The following is an 18123-nucleotide window of genomic DNA, read 5'->3' as shown; positions in this document are numbered from 1 at the left end:
CACCTACAACAGCCCAGACAGGCTGATGGCAACTCTATCTGTAGTATATCAGATAAAACTAACCAGAAAATATATCACTGTTACAAAGTGAACACTTATTTTAAAGGTGCAATCAATTGCGCTGAGTAACAGTGATAGAGCAGCTGAACATAATTGTATGGCAGTGGTCAATAACCTCTAACAGCACAGGCTGCTACACTGCTGCCAGCTGCCCAAGTGCCATCACAAAGGCAACACACCTTCCCAAGGCTGCTAGGGCAGGCTCCTACATGCTTGTCCACTTCAGCCAGTGAAGTGACTTAACCATTTACTCTTCAAAGACCTGGCCACTCATGACATGCAGTATGAACATGGTGTCAGCAGATCTGCCTCCCCCTTCTCTCCACAGTCCTCCCCAGCCTTCATCAAACAGTCCATGAACTTGCAAATGTCCCTGCTTGCTCTTCCACTACCTTTGGGGCATAACTTGTTGAGACCTATCCATCATCAGGTCATAATTTTGTGTGCTGCTATATCCCCCTCACATTTCAGACACTGCTCTGAATCACTGCTGCTCCACCTGCATTATAGCACATAAAAATCACCCCTGTGCTGCAGGAGAAGACCTAGCTCCAGGCTCTGAGTTGAAGCCTGTGTAATACAGATATGGCCTCTAAGTCTCAGTGTCACAGAACAGTGCCTTGCACTTTTTCATTTAAGAAATTTTCACTTAAAGGTCACAGGATCTTGACATTGGCAAGACTGCTATGGCACAGAAAGCAAAAAGATGCATTGACAGGAGGTCCTCAAATAAAAAGATTTTGCAGAAATCAATACACACACACAGAATGAAATACACTTTTTTGTAACTCATCAGAGTTAATAATTCTCTTTAAAATATGCTTTGAAAAGATGGTAGGTAATAGGTTTGGATGCAAAATAAGATGAATGCTTTAACAAGAGGCTTTAAATTAATTGAAGTCTTCTGCCAAGATATTCTATGGTTCACAACCAGCCAAAGATGTGAACTGACACAGACTGCAACAGGGCTGTTCTCTGTAAGACTGTTGCTCAGTATTGTATGCCTTGACAGCACTGCCTAAAATATAATGGGATTATGTACAGATTGAAAAAGAAATGCTGACTAATGCTGCTGCACTTGATCTGTTTTGTGAGTGAAGAGCCAGAATGTTTTTCCAAGCATTTCCTGTGCTTCAGAAAATGAAATGTAATTTTAAAGTTGACATTAACAGAGAAATACTGACCTATTATAAAATAGTGGAAGAGAGTAAATGGCTGTCGTAAATTTGATCATTTTTAATTAGAAACACAATTAATCAAAGCTACCAGCAATTTGGAAGTAATTCGGCAGCTGAAAGTTCTGAGTATACTTTGACATTGTAAAGTGGTGGTTCTAATTATTTTCTTGGTTCAAGAAAAATTTATCTTCATCCTCATGCCTGTTCTTTTCAAGTAAATAGTAATGGAAAACTGGAAATCTCATATTTTTGCTGGATGTAATGGAGATGTGATAGTTTGCTCTTGCCAGCCAAAACATCTAAGTACAAACTCAATATATAAATGCAGTTACTGAGATCCTATGTGACTCCAGAGAACCTAAAGTTATGCTGATGGATAGATGAATACGACATTTGTGAAAGACACACAGCCCATGTATGCAGAGGAGAGCTGCCCACACATGTATTTTTAAAAGCAAATCCTGGTACCAAGTCCTAGTGTTGATGGCTCAAATTCACAATTCCAGGATGACCTCACCATGGAAGCTGTGATCAGACTCCTGGCAGCTACCAGGTCTCCATGGCTAGGGATCCTTAGCAGGGCTCATCTGGAGCAATGAATGCTGGAAGAAAGGGACTCTCTTGAGTTCTGTAAATCCTCCCAAGTGTGCCTGAAAGGCTATCTCAAGAAAGTGTACTCTGACATCCCAGAGCCTTTATGCAAGGCTGAAGATGTCTCTAAGGTGTGGTGAGCTTACATGATGAAGGTATTCTGAACAACAAACCTCAGGGATTCCCAGCTGTGTTGTTTAGGTTTAATTTACGACAGCCAGAGGCTTTGAAAACTTCTTGTAAAACAGAACTGTATCTTTTTACAAGAAGGAAGTGTCTGGGGGAAGAAGTCAGACCACCCTTACCTCCACAGGCTCTGACACAACATGCCAATTTTCTTCTGTTACATTCACTGGGAGAATCAGGAAATGACTTGGAAAATCTATGCTGTATTTTTTTTTTTTTCCCCAAAGAAAAATACATCCAGAGATCAGAGCAGAATTATCTCTGTGACCTTGTACACTTTTCTACTTGGAAGATTTATGGATAGCTGGATACTACCTGATTTGATTATGCAAGGAGGCTTTAGGGCATTTCCAAACACTACCTGATATCATAGAAGAGAAGACATGCAGTGACAAGACTGTCTAATAGAGGCACTGCTACAGGTAGGAAAGAGATACAGAGTCCAGGCACTGCCTGATCATTTATGTGCCAAAGCAGCAACATTACTGCAAACTGACAGAGCTCATGTCAGAGCTACACATTCAGAAGCAAGAAAGTTGACATCTCAACAAAACAGAAGGGACACTGCCAGCCTGCACATAGGTATTGCAGAAAAACTGCTAAGAGAAACCAGCCAAAGACCAAAACCAAAGTAGACCTAAAAGCAAGAACCTTTTAGACAGTCAAGTTGGGGACAAGTTGCTTGCCCAAAGCCCTCTTTAGCTCCCTGGGAGGAAAGAATCTCCAAGGCAATAATCCTGTCATCTGCAGGTGGGTCAGTCTTGCCACTGAGTGAAAAGGGAGCCATGGAGGATCAGGCTTAATTAAAACAGATGTCTATCTTCCAGATGCCTGTATTTAGCTGAAATAATTCCACTCAGAGCAGATTTCACTACTTTAGCGGGATATTCTTTGCTATATTCTGTTTGTCTCTTTGCTCCAACTGTGTCTTTCCTATCTCTTCACACCAGCCAGATTTAACACCTGCCTCTTAGACCCTCACTTATCTATTCCATGCTGTTATCATTTATTGCCACTTGCAAGGAAATTATCAACATTATGAAGCTCTTCCACCTCATTAATCAAGGACTTAAATTAAAAAGTTAAGGGTAAGACTTTCAAGTACTTGCTGCATTGTTTATACCCACATATTGGAGCAGTAATAGAGAAATAGCAGCATGCCTATTTTGAAATGGCCTGAGATGACAGAGACAAATTTCATTAAATGCCCATGGTTTTAATGGGATGAAATACATAAATCTGGGGCAGGAGTCCCACAGACCACATGAGGCCCTGGGAATGACAGACACCATGGAGAGGTTTTGGAAAGCATTGTGAATAATTATACATGCAAGCTGATCAATTGCAACCATTTGACTGAAGTCTGGTTTGCCTGAAGCAAGAAAGGAAATTGATCAGATAAAATTAATTTGGAGAAATAAAATTAATTTGTGAGCAAATTTTTTTGTTTTGCAGCATATTTTTCTGAACATTAATTAAGAAATTGTTCCTTCTAAAATAAACCCTAAATATCATAAAATAAGTTTTATTCAAAGCAAAAAAAAAGAGACTACATCTTAGAAAACAAAAAGCGCTAAAATAAAAATGTTCTTAGAAAAATAACATCTTTCATTAAAATTCTCCTAACACTTTCAAAAAATCCTTAAGAATTTAGTAATAGATATCACATACTTCATATAATGAATGTGTAGATGCGTCAATAAATATACAATTATAAGATTAGCTTTTATCTTAAATATTTACCTATAGATTTTGATTTTGAAGCTGTATTTCCTGTCTTGAAATCTTTGGATATGAGATACTGAAAAATCTTTTCAAAAAAGTGGACCTGCTTTTCTTTTCATAAATTAAGACTCTGATGACAAACCTTGCAACTTTGAGCAGGGCAGCAGCTCAATACTGTTACAAAAATTCTCTGTTTCTTTGGATAAAGGCTTGGGTTATGCCCAGTATATTTTAGTGCTGGCAGACAGCTTTTGGTTAGAAAACATTTTGGATTGATCCTATTTGATCCTTTATAGCTACCTAGACCTGTAATTTTACTCTTGAGGAACACATCTCAGTCTCATGCAAAAGAAACAAACAACAAAGAAATACCTTCCCTCTGAAATCCATTCAAAGGTGTTTTCAGTTCTAAGAAAAAAACTTAGACACAGGCCGTCTAAATTCCTATGTTGTATTGGAACTTGAGCAACTGCAAAGAGAGTTTTCCAGCAACCGTGGAAATTCACAAAGATTTGTGCCATCTCTACAACACTGCCTTTTGTTGTTTATAATTACGCTTAAAGTCTGTGAACAATAACATCAAAATTTGTCAGACAGTGGTATGAAAGGCAATATCCTGACCTATGTTTGGTCTCAAAAAGTTTTGTGGATCCCTTGTTAATTTTGGCTTTACCTTTCCTACAAAAGGTTGGTTGTTCTGTGCTATTTTTGTTCCTTACCATTAAGCGATGGGAAGCAAGAGGTTTCTTAGGGTCAATCTTTGCATGCCAAGATCAACAACAGCTTTTTATCATGTTTCTTGGAAAACATATTTTTGCTGGGCTGTGAAACCATTTAACTGACAAACTCAACTTTGCTCTGCTGTGTGATGTAGAGTTTTTCACAGATACAAGAAGAAGTGAGACAAGCTGCTAATGATCTAAAGCTCAGTGAAGCAAAGGAAAGTCCTTCCAGTGGATTCACTGAGTATTGATGAGGCTTGATAAAGCTTTTCTGTTTTGCACCTGGGTTTATTAATTGATCTCTGCTGAAGGTATATGAAGGTAATAAGAGACATCCTGGCATAATTCAGAGGCTTCCACTCTCTGGGGCCTATTTTGTTAACAGAATACAACTATTTCAAGAAAACCTGCACAAAATCAAACACACACATCTGGCTTTCCCATGGGTAAATACGTGTTTGTGAGGGGAACAACTATTCACAGTGTCTGGGTCCCGTGTCAGGTCAGGTAAAGCAGTGGGAATGACATGGCCAGAGGTACCATTAAAAGTAATTCCCATGGAAGAAGTCACTTGGCTTTCTTCTATTATAATAGAAACATTTTTCTTTGGCCTCTGTTTTGGAAATAACAAGGCTATTCTAGATCGAATCTTAAAGTCCAAAAAGCCACATATCAGCCAACATCACCAACAGCCAAAAGCCACGTCAGCCAACATCCCCAAGAACCAAAGAATAAAATAAAACAATCTATATAGATAATATTTATCTTAAATACTTACAACTTGAGTTTAAGTAATCAAGTAAAATGTCCTATTATGGCAAGGTACAGACAGTCTGAAGAAGTAGTCCTCCTGATGTTCAAATAAATAATTTCATTACTGAGTCCAGTTTTGAAATACTTAGCAAAGAAGAGATATTAACTGGCTGAAGTGAACCTAATGGGAGGCCATGGAGTTAAATGGGGTCTGGACCACATGATGTTCAAGAAGAGGTTGAGCGAGCTGATTTTGTTCAGGCTAAAGAAGAGAACACTAATGGGAGGTAAGTAGTCTCAAAGCTCAGTTGGTTAGAGAACGGTACCAATACTGCCAAGGTTGTAGGTATGATCCCTGTATGGGGCATTCACTTAAGAGATGGTCCTTGTGGGTCCTTTCCCACAGAATGTTCTGTGATTCTGTATTGCTGTTGTCATTCACTAATGAACTTGCTGGTTCTGAAGAGCTGGAGCCAGACTTGTTCTAGACATGTACATTGAAAGGATAAGAGATAACGGTTGCATGTTGTGGCACGGGATATTGCTATTGGTATTAGGAAAAAAGTTTACCAGTTGCTAGAAACAAGCACTGTGAGAGAGAGGCTGTGAAATACTCATACTTGGGGAAATGAAAAATCTGACTGCACAGGATCTGAACAATGTGACCTGTCTTTGCAGTTAGCCTGTTGAGAGCAGGAGTTTTGACTTAAGGGCCTTTTGTGACCATTATGTGCATTATCTTTCCTTAAACAAAGTTGTGTTCTTGCTTTGTCTGGGGTTGTTTTTCTCCTCTGTGCTATATATGTCACCATTGGTTATGTACTGTTTCATCTTGCCAGCCCTATTATCCTCTATATCTGCTCCCTGAAACGTGTCAGTTCATACTAAATGTTTAATTTTTTACACAGCACTTTCTTGACCTAATTTAGAAGATGAAGCACACTGTACTTGCCCCCTCTATGACCAGTTATTCTGAAGTGTCTTGCTGTGCCATCATTTTGGATGTACATTGTGCTAAGGACTGACAAGACCATACATTCCCATACATCCCACCAGCAGTTTGCTAACCACAAATGTTTGCAATTTTGCACAGTTCCCAAACATCCACATTCTCTATAGATTAATGTACTCCAATAGTATAAACCATTCTGACAGAAAGAGTGGGGAACACATTGTTCAAGAGATACAGTTAGGCTGTATTCCTGCTCCAGGCAGGCTTTTGAATGATGCAATTAAAATGAACGTTTAAATATGACCATAAAAGAGAAAAAGCTCATCAAAAGAAATTGCCTAAAAAATGTCCTTTGCTGCAGTCACCCTGAAAAACTGGCAGGGAGCTTTTTAACCATAACTACTGAACACTAAATTTTTCTGGTTGATGCCTTTCTCCACCGAATTTCGTAGCATTTGCTGGTGAAGCAAATGCCCACTGTGAAGACACTTAGTACAGTCACTGCTAGGTTTGAGGCCATGGTTTAGGGCCGAAGAACAGCTATGACAAACATACAGGGATCAACATGATCCTTACAGGAGCTGCAGTCAAGGCACACAGAGGGTGAAGTTGGGTCTTATTTGATTTCCCCTCTGAATCACTGCTATCATGCTCAGAGAACACTCAGCAACTGGATGGGGAATATGATGATAGAAAAAACTGCTCTTCCTTATTTTTTTCCCAAGATGATATTCTTGATTTTCCTGTTCATTTTTCAATGATGATGGATTCTCAAGTATAGTAAACAGGCCTACATTTCTGTAGTGTGAAGCAACAGCTAATAATAAGATGACAATTAATTTTCCTTATGAGCCAAAGCTTGTTTCTTATTTGTTTAAGTGCAAAGGCAGGAGATTCTGACTCTTCTTACTGTAAATTTTTTCCACAACTATTTCCTAAGGTTATGACAGCCTTGTAACACTGACTTACTGTTCCACGGATAATACTGGAGCACCGCTTGTGTAATCATCTAATCATGTAACAGACAAAATTAATGCAGAAGTTTCCTCAAGAGACTTTTAAAATGTAAAGTCGATAGTCTCCATGGAAATGTAGCCCAATACAAGGTTTTCCTCTGAGCCTCCTACTCTAGTGACAGCTTTAATAGGTGCTAATTATGCACATTCAACCTTCTATTTCATAGTAGTTGGCAAATGCTAATTACTATTTGCTCACTGGAGAGCTTAGGTCACTATGGACAGTCTTGAAACTTCTTAAGTTGAATGAAATATTTGTGTCCTGAAGTTCATGTCAATGAGAAACCTGCAACAATGAGCTCTTCTTCCTCTCTGAATTTTAGGAGAGATAGTATTAAAATAAAAACTACATCCAGAGCTATTTGAATTAGGAAAAACCAAAAAATTTCTATTGTTAAAAATATTGATAGTTTTGACATCTAGTTGCTGCTCCAGGATATCCTTTTCCAATGAAACATTTACTTTGTCATGTTGCAGCTTTCAGAGAAGTAGTATAACCTGAGAGCCACACTAGTTTTGACTCAAATGACAAAAATTTTTGTTTACATCCAGAAATTATCAAAGTGTCTCTATGTAGCTCAGATATAGTCTCCCTTGAAGAGTGCTTCATTAACTCTTTTTGAGGATACTGCATAATTTTATGGTTTGAAGAGATGAGACAACAAACTACATTGCAGCCTGGAAACAAGCCTTAGCTTATTGATAAGGATTTATGAAAAATATTAAGTTTATTAAAAGAAGACTAGACTACAGTTTGTATGTATGTGAATAGGAAAAGAGCAGGGTTTGGCTGAGATGTATTACTTTAGAAAGACAATCACCACCAAAAAGCCCTGAAGAAACCAACCAAACCAAAATCCATCAAAACAAAATTAACAAAACCAACCCCCTCAACAAAAAGCCACCAAACAGAAAAACACAACATGAAAAAGACCTAAATATACAAACAAAAAAGCTGAAATAGGCAGGTTCATTACATGCTGTGAGCTGGAATATCCTGTGGAGATGTGTGTCTCCTTCAGTGGTATGGGGAAATCAGGTACCAGATTAATTGTCTTAAATTATGATGGGTGAATCTGAGGCCTCATTATTTGCCTGGGCTAAGGCACTACAGCAACCAAGACCTGAAAGCTGAGCACAGAAGATGTGAAACTGGAACAGGAAACTGCAATTTAGGAAACACTAGAGATCAGTGTGCAAAATGCATAATTTTGGATGCAAGAGATTTTGGAAGGCATGTTTTTCTGAACAGCACAGTCTAGATTGACTACAAGCTAAATAACCAACAGTATCAAAATATTGATCTTTATCCATGCTCATGAAGTTTTGTTTATGGAAGTGGCTCCCTTGATTTGACCATGCTTGCAGATGATGGGTTTGGCCAGCACAGGCATAATCCAGCCATATGAGTCTATACTGAAAATATAAATGTTTCTTTTAGAAATGATAATCACCTTAAACACCATAATTCTCAAGGCTAACAGTGTCTTCAAACAAGTGCTTTGGGATGCTGAGTTACTTAAACATCTTCCAAAGTAAACAATTATGTCAGAGGTTGAGGGCAATAGAGGTTCGTCCTCTTCCCACTGAGTGTTTTCTGGAGAGAAGCTAGTCACTAAAAATTTTGAATTGCTTTTACCAGAAACTAGCTCTTGCCCTTCTCAAATCATGCCTCTTTCTTTCAGCTCTATTAAAAGACAGGTTAATGACAAAATCCATTGTGGCATGTCAAGGTCTATGTGTCAGCTGTGCATTTGTTCTTATTATCCCTTAGCCTCAGGATACTGTGAAAACTGACTAGATACTGACTACCTGCTATTTTGAAAGGCTAGACGGAACAGGTACTAATACCTCCTCTGGCCATGGCACAGCACAGAAGAGCCTCCTGCTCCTCCTCAGCATTGTAGCATTTATTTCTGAGGTAATGGATACAGATATTATATTAGTTTCTATATTAGTTTTTATATTAGTTTTTATATTAGTAATTATATTAGTTTTTATATTAGTTTCTCCTTTCTTGGTGGTACAAAACTGGGAAAATTATCTGGAGGAAATTTTTCTTTTAATATTTAAATGTGAAACTTGCTTACAGAACTTAAGTCTGAGTTGTCTGTAAGAAATATCAGTCTAGATGACCTCCTAGATTGAGTAATTTCTTTGCAATAATCTTAAACTTTGGTGTTTTAAATGTATTAGAAATATTTATCTGGCCAAAGAAAACACACCTCACAGTGAAGTATGGTGGTGAGGAATGCTGTGCTACCGTGGGGGAAAATCCCAGAAAGCTGTTCACCTGTGGAAGGCAGGTCCTTCTGACAGGTGCCTGACAAATAAGTGTAGACAGGGTTTTCAGTTATACACTCTTGTTTTTCTAAGTGAAAAGTAGACATACACCTGCCTCCTGCTTCCCACAGTGCTCTACCAAGGTACATATAGAGGAAAAAGCCACTGAATTATTGTTGTCCAGAATATCAGGCATGGCCAATTGGTGTATTACAAATTCAACACTGTGTAGTAAATTATACAGGATCAATGGGGCCAAAAGTTACACTGCTCTAAAGAAACCCACATGTTTAGGAAAAATGGAAGATACACAGTATCTTAATGAAAATTAGGATTTAATTAAAATTAAATTTCTCTGGGAGAAATAATGGTATCAAAATCACACCAAAATTTCAGAAATTTTTGTGCAGGTATCTGTCTATATGATGACAATTTTAATGAATATACCAAACCCAAATTCTTGCAGTCAAGACTAAGTACCTCCTTCTATAATTTTATTGTAGACAAATATATTTGCCCTGACCTGGTCCAACTTGTGTTGATTGTTAAAATAAGAAAAAGGGGAGAGACCACAGCACACTGAGAGAAATTACCATTTGGCAGGATAGACAGGCAAAGTTAGGGAACACCTAGGATAATACGAGGATCACAGGAAGGTAGAATCACATTTAAGGATGACATGGTCCACAGAAAGTAGGCTTTCAATAATCTCAGAGGAAAATTTTTTTTTTTTCAACTATGAGGATAGAGAGGTAAGGTTGGGGTTTTTTCCATTTTAAAAATGCTAGGGAATTTTCTTATTCTTTCTAATATAGGATATTTGGTTTGAACTGAGTGACAAGTTTTGAACCGAAAAAATACTCTGCATGCATATTTTAAGGAAAATACTCAAGAATGCTGACCATCACTATTTGCAATAGGTGCATCTGTCATTTAGAAAGATGCATACTGTAGGTAACCAAGGTTAGTAATAACCCTACAGAAATTACATTATACCTCATTTCTCTACATGAAAAATAATTCTTGTAGCAAAAGGATTCTTTTTAAAAGTAGATTAGCAAATTTTAAAAATGGACACTTACAAGAACCAGGACAATTTCTGGTCTGGAGGAAATATACATTAAAAAGAGAAAACAGTAGATATGTTTCAGGGCACTGCATAATCATAGCAAGGAATCGTTGATATCTTTTGTTTTTCCTCACTGTAATTAATCAGATGGTGATATTCTGGATTTTCAAACTCTGCTACTTGTCTACACTGTCAACTACTCTTGCTAAGCACTGTAGGAGATGGACCATTTGCCTGCTTTTGTAGATCAATAATTCAGGACAAAATTCTGCTGTATCCTGCCTCAAGAACATTTGGCAAAACCACAGTGGTCAAAACACTTTTCACTGTATTTTCTTTAGTAATACATTTACCCAGGACCCACGGTAAAATCATCCACTCGACGATGGTTGGTGGGGGTCCCTGCATGCTGAGGTCTGACCTGTCGATGTGCTGGGAGGCAAGCAACAGCAGGAACAGAAAAGTCAAGTACGATGCAGTATGGCAGATAAATTTGATAAATGGCTTTCTGATGAACAGCCCCAATGGGCTTTTGGGAGCTATCAGGTAGCACACAGAGAAGACTGGGAAAAGGAGTCCTATCACAACACATGTCAACATCTTCACTGCCCAGTGTCGCCTCCGCCATCCGGGGAATTCGTCGTACCAGCGGGATGCAAGCAGCTGCTGGCAGTTGGGCTGAGCAACAAACTACAGAGAGAAGAAATGAAGAGAGTTAGTTTCTTGCTACCTCTATAAAGTTTTTTTCGTTCTGTGTATCTTTAGTAGACAGAGATAAAAAAAAATTAAATAAATTCACTCATACTGATTATATCAGTAAGACAGGGCTGGGTCAGCCTGCCTTTCCTTCAATGCCAAAGTAGAGTGCAGAGAAACAAACATTTACTTTTCACAATAGAGCTTCACTTCTGCATTGGTTGAGTGCATGAGGAATCAACAGACTGTGAAACACATGGACTTCAAAACCTGACTTGAAACTGAAAAGCAAGTTCACAAATACTTCTATTATTTAATGAGCAACATTTGTGGAGAAAATTCACAGAACATGAGGTAGAAGTTGATATGAAACCAAGGAGCACAACTGAGGTCTGCAAACAATGAAACTGAATTCCACAGCCATGAACAAACTGTTCTCAGTATGTTCCCTGCTAATTCTCTAAAAATCAGGTCTACATGCTTTAATGCTGAAAAAACTCTTACAGATGCATAACAAAATCCTTACACAATGTGAACTAAGCACTAACATTCCCCAGTGTTTCACTAACCCTTGTCAGGATACACACCTATCATGTGCAATGCTTTATGGTCCATCTGTTACCATGATGGGGTTTTATTTTTTAGAATATAATCTTTAAAACTGAATTTCACTGAAAGTCCCCAAAACCAAGTAAATATTTAATATTTTTCAGATATCTTTTCAAAGAAGCATATACCAAAGCTTTATGTCCTACTTTTCTTTGATCACTAGTTCCTATTTAGCCATTGTTTTCTTTTATAAAGGTGACAGAGTCGCAGCACACAAGAGCTGACATAAAAGGCATAGAACAGAAGCAACATATGTATCAAAGACAGTCAGGCTTGCATTAAAAAAAAAAAAAAAAAAAAAAAAAAAAGGAACAAAAATAAGCATTTTCCTTCTGTTACTCTGGTGGTTTAACGCTGGCTTGATGCCTGGTGCCCAACAAAGCTGCTCTATCACTGCACTCCTCAGCTGGGGAGGGGAAAGAAAAAAGATATAAGGAAAGGCTCCTGGTCAAGATAAGGACAGAGAGCTATCACTCACCAATTACCATCATGAGCAGAATAGACCCATCAAATCAGAGCAGAATAATCAGAAATTAAATCAAATCTTAAAATCAGCTTTCTCTCACCCCTTCCTTTTTCCCAAGCTGAACTTCACTCCTGAATTCTCTCTCTCTACCCTCACATGGTGCAGGGAGATGGGAATGAGGGCTGTGGTCAGTTCCTCACATCATCTCTGCCACTACTTCTGCTCAGGGAGAAGACTTCTCACACTCTTCTCCTGCTCCACTCTGGGGTTCTTCCCATGGGAGACAGTTCTCCACAACTTTCTACAACATGACTCCTTCTCACAGGCTGCAGTTCTTCATGAGCTGCTCCAGCTTGGGTCCCTTCCATGGGATGCAGTGCCTCAGGAGCAGACTGCTGCAGCATGGGTCCTCCACGGAGTCATTAGTCCTCCCAGCAAACCTCCTTCAGCTTGAACTCCTCTCTCCACAGGACCACAGCTAGGTCGGATGTAGGGTTCCCAGTGGGTCACAGTCTCCTTCATGCATCCACATGTTCCATTTTGGAGTTATCCATGGGTGCAGGAGGATGTCTGCTGTACCAGGACCTCCATGGGCAGCAAGGTGACAACTTTCCATACCATGGTCTTCCTCACCAGCTGTAGAGAAATCTCTGCTCTGGCACCTGGAACACCTCCTACCCCTCCTCCTCCATTGATGTGGGTGCAGAGTTGTGTTGCTCACATATTCTCACTCTCTTTTACTCTGTCTGAAATTGTTCCTGTGCACTAACTTCTTTCCTCTCCTAAAATTTGCTATCCCAGAGGCACTACCATCACTAGTGATGGACTCAACTTTGGCCAGAAGCATGTTCATCTTGGAATATCAGGCACTGAACATTGGAGAAAGGCAGGAATCTTCTGGCAGCATCTCCCTTAAGTGGCCCAGCTATCAAAATCTTGCAATGCAAACCCAATACACTCACACACATATGAGCATATTACATACATACAATGGACTAAATCATTAGCTGAATACTTACTAAAGCTATGCAGAAACTTTCTTCTCTTATTACAAAATTGTATTTTTTCACTAAATAATTTCAGATTCAAACTCAAATCAAATGCATCTATTTTGGGATCTCACATTATTTTGATAATACTTATAACCACAGGAGCCAAGCTCCTTTGGGGATGAATAACAGGTAACTTCTCAAACTGTTTCTAAAATCACTGGGATTACTACTGGTAAAAAATGCTCTTTATATTGGAATGAAATGAGAGTCAGCATGCATCTTTCTATATATATATGGATCTTGTCAGAATTGATTACCTCAGCCAAATTCAAACCTGGTGTACATTGAAGAAATGTCAGAATCTTTTAGTAGAGATAAATTTGCCTACCAGACACCAGCAGTGAAGCTGCCTCTAATTGTTGTGAAAGATGAGAAAATTTACTCCTACTGTAAGGATCTTGAAAATAATCTTAAAGAAGAGCAATGGTGTACTCCTCCATTAGGAAAAATGCATTCTAAAGGTTTCAAGGTACAAATGTCTGGAATAATAGTGTATCCATTCAGAGCAGATGGTTTCAAAGTTATGTTTTTGCCAAGTTTATTTTCTCTAAAACATTTTTCAACTTAATTAGCTTGAGTACAGATTAGTGCTTTGCTTGACTAGTGAAAAAGTGTGACTCATAGAATAATATCTCAGTAAAATATTTTTCTCTTTTTGCCCCAGAGAGTGCCAGGTCCATGGCACTTCTCTTCATAATATCTTCCTCCTCTTCAGAATGTCTTCCCATTATGTATCCTCTCACCTAAAGAAATCAGTTCCTAAGTCTTGCCTGTGCCTCCTTTCTCAACACCCTCACAGTGTTGAGAACCTATGTGAAGGAACACCTGCCAGTGACCAGAAAAGGCTGCTGACAGATGCAGGAGACCTACTCCTTGCCAAGCATGGCTAAAAGGGAATTAATTTTCCTGTTTGCAATGTAGAGAAAATTAAGTAAAAGGCAGGAGTTTTTCCAATGTGCAAATACTGGGCTGCCCTGGGACTGGGCAGACCAGAACTGATGCTGAGGTACCTCATGCCATGAGGAGATCCCTGCTGAATGCACCATCTGGAGGATGCTCCATGATGGGGTGGGCACTGCATTGCTTAGCTCTAATCTTTAAACAGATTAATAAGCAAAACTGTCAACGTTAATAGAGAAAGTATTTCTGAGAAGGCTTAAAAAAAATCCTCTTGTCTTCTAATACCCTTATTAGATTTTATGGTGTTAGGACTGTGTGGCTGAGGTACAATGTGTCAAAGATGGTCTTCTGAGGCACATGAAGTTTTTCAGTAAGTGCAGAAATTTTTCAGATTCCAGACACTGAAGAGACAATTTTTAAAGTAATAATTTCATATGAAATTAGCACTTTTCTTCAAAATACGACCGTGACAAAAGAGTTCTAGCACTGGTTGGATCCCCTGATTACAGAAGAAAACTTACATTGATATGGCTGGAGTCAGAGGGAGCAGCCTTGGTAATGTGCTTTAAAGTACTTGCTTGACATAAAATACATAAGAAGCAACTAATGGTATGGTATGGTATGGTATGGGTATGGTATGGTATTATATGGTACGGAGCAAGCATATAAAATACTATGTCTGCATTTAAAGAGCTGTATGCATAAGGAAGCAGTTCTAGTGCTGCAGGCAAAGGTCTGTAACAGAAAACACAACACTGTGTGTTTATCTACAGATGATATAGTGCATTTCTGAGAGGTCCAAATATCCAGCTTCATGCTGGTGTGTTTTTAATGTAACAACACATTGGCAAGGTTGGTTAGCAATGTCCTGAAGCAACAAAAATAACTGGCTCTTCACTGAAGAGCTTCATTTGAGCTTCATTTGCCATATAACATTAACTATGAACCAATCCAAAGTAGTCTTCAGATATCTGGAAAATTATCCTACATCTCTTGCTGCAGCTTCTGTTAAAGTTTAATTTACCAATGAACTGTATGATGTTATTAAAAATGTCCAAACTAATTCTCACAGATTTGACTACTTTCATTTTTGTGGTCAAGAGATTGTCATCATATGCTGTGAAATATGGTCAGTAGTTATAGCTACATTTACTACATCAGCTAAAAAATGAAGGAAGGTTTTGAAAAGGGAAAAGTTATACCCTGATGGAAGAAAAGTGTGCACAGTGGTGAACCCCACAGTCTTGTTCTTCAGTTGCACAGAGAAGGTGATTTTGTCCCTTCTGGTCTTTGTGGAGGACCAGAGGAAATGAGGGGAAGATGTTGTTTTCATGCTTCATAAGTAAATATTTGAAAGCATACAGGAACTGGTGGCAGGGAAACCTTCCTGGGACTCACAGTGTAAATGCTCCCCATGTAGCCTGTCTCAGAGACATTACTCACAGGTAACAAACAGTTAAATAATCAAATAATTTATCTGTGATTAATACGCTTTATTATTGATTCCAAATTCTTATTACACTTTTAATTTATCCACTGAAAAGCCCTTCTCTATAGAAAAAAAAGGAGAGAAAAGTCTTAATGACAAAATACTCTGGTCAATTAATATTTATACTTTAACCAGTAGAACCCTTCTATTAGAAAGGAAGAGTAAAAGTGGGTGAAAGAAAGACATGCTCCAGCATAGGGTAATTCCTGTATAATTGGATGGCATTACATCTAAGATAATCACATATTAAAGCTAAGTAGACATGTAAGTCCCCTGATGAACTTGGAAAAAAAATAAATTAAAAACTATTTTACACAAATATTTTGTGACTTCCAGAAATAGAAATACTTTGTGACATTAATTTGCCAGTTCTGCATTGCCTATGCCAAAACAGTTTCACTGTAGTATAATTTTCTTCCTTAATTGGAGAGATTGGAGGTATTTTTTCACTACTCTTGAGTATCTTTTGTACCGTCAGTATTATGTTATTTGACTTTGACATTGTCTCCACATAATTAGCAATCAGCAAGTTTATATTTTCACATTATGATGGCTTCCAATAGCTTCCAGCAGTTTGTAATTACACAAGGGATTTTGCTATATGATTATTCCTGATTTAACATCTTTAGCTCCTTCATAGAGTCTGCCCATCTGAAAATGTTCTGGTATTCACTCTCTTAGTTGTCATGCTGGGAATTGGCTCTTCCCTGAGACCACTGAAAACCAGAAATTATTCACAGTGCCAGAAAAAATAATCTGCTATAAATAATAACAGAGCCTGATTCTAGTGTTATCCAAGCATATATATAAAACACAGAATTTAATTTTCACTTCTGACTGACCTTTGATTTTGCTAGAATATATCTCTCAGTCAATGAAATTATGAAGAAATAACATAACTGATACTATTAAATATGTATGGTCTTTAAATAAATAATAATTTTATAAATAAAATATCATCAGAATAACTTGTCAGGTCTTTACCGTACCACAATGTTATCTTCAAGTATTTATTTCACTGTACTATGAAATCCAAAAAGATATAATAAACCTCCACTAGTAACAAGGTGCTCATTTTTACATTTATAGAAGTAGTCTTAGAAATCTGAGGTCCAAATTAAATTCTCATTTTGACATAAATAGGTGATTGAGTATGTTATATAAAAAAGGATGTAATTTGTCATGTTTGTCAAAGAAAATTTGTTTCCTTTCTGACATATACAAGTGAGTTATGCTGTAGCAAAAAGAACTATCTCTGATAGCATTCTCTAACAGATTAATGTTAAAGACTTTTTTTTTGAGGAGGAAACAGTTGAAAATATTTATCACAAATTCTCTTATTAATACCTTTTTGGAGTCATGGCCAGATGCTCTGTTGTGCTGTACTGGCATTAGAGACACACTAATAGGAAAAGGTTTGCCCTGAGGTCTGCTACTTTTTCACACAACTTCACAATGATTGTGCTCCCAGTTGACAAGATTCAAGCTCAACTGCTTTTCTTTTCTCTAGAATGCTTTCATTTTCATATTTTACAATTTTTCATGGATATTTAATGGAAACCTATTAAACTAAATAGTTTAACTTCAAATTCACATGTCAGTATTTTCTGTCTATTATTTATGAAAAGCATTGGCACTAATGACAGATTCAAGTCCTAATTTCACTAAAAGGACTCCTAAATTTGGTAGATTGTTTCTCCCTTTAGAGATGTCACTGCATGTTCTTTTCTGTATCTTCCCCCAAAGGCTGCATTTGAGAATTTCAGCACTTATTCTGTGAGGACTGCTTCATTAAGACAAACAACGTTTAATTGCAATTTAAATGCTTTAATGTTATTGACTAGATCACCTCTACATTTTCCTTTCAAAAAGCTAGGGACCATGTTCTGGATTCCTTTGGGTACAGTTATACTGAGTGTTTTCTGCCTCAGGCCAGAAACCCTGATTGCTGCACTGAATCCCATGAATCTTCTCAGGTCCATCCCTTCTAAATCTTGTGCCAGGCTGGAGCAGACCATCATAATAACTGTGATTCCTGCTGGATGCAAACCACTGCTCTACTTTTACTCAGCTCAATCTGCAGTGGTGCCCTTAAGAGGACCAGTGAGCTCCCTTGCTGTCATGGTTTAACCCCCAGCTGGCAACAAAATACCACAGAGCTGCTCACTCAGCAGCCCACTCCTCTCAGTGGAGTGGGGATGAAAACTGGAAAAAGGTAAAAAACATAGGTTGAAACAAGAACAGTTGAGCAATTGAATTAAAGTAATATAAAACAACAACAACAATAATGATAGAGAAAAAGAGAGAGAGGAACAAAACCCAAGAGAAACAGGTGATGCACAATGCAGTTGCCCACTCACAGCTGAGTGCTGCCCA

The 18123-nt window shown here is 38.1% G+C and overlaps 1 protein-coding gene across 1 annotated transcript in view; it reads right to left on the bottom strand.

Annotated features, from left to right (window-relative positions):
* Positions 1–18123, bottom strand: part of TRPC4 (transient receptor potential cation channel subfamily C member 4) — a 126684-nt gene that overhangs the window by 24144 nt on the left and 84417 nt on the right. Inside the window, exon 4 of the mRNA XM_083881416.1 lies at positions 10889–11225. Coding sequence (XP_083737542.1) covers positions 10889–11225 — 337 coding nt within the window. The remainder of the gene's footprint in view (positions 1–10888; positions 11226–18123) is intronic.

This window comes from Zosterops lateralis (assembly GCF_965231275.1).
Source record: "Zosterops lateralis genome assembly, chromosome: 2".
In the NCBI taxonomy this organism is placed as follows: Eukaryota; Metazoa; Chordata; class Aves; order Passeriformes; family Zosteropidae; genus Zosterops; species Zosterops lateralis.
Note: the sequence above shows the minus strand (reverse complement) of the source record. Positions and strands in the feature narration are given on the sequence as shown.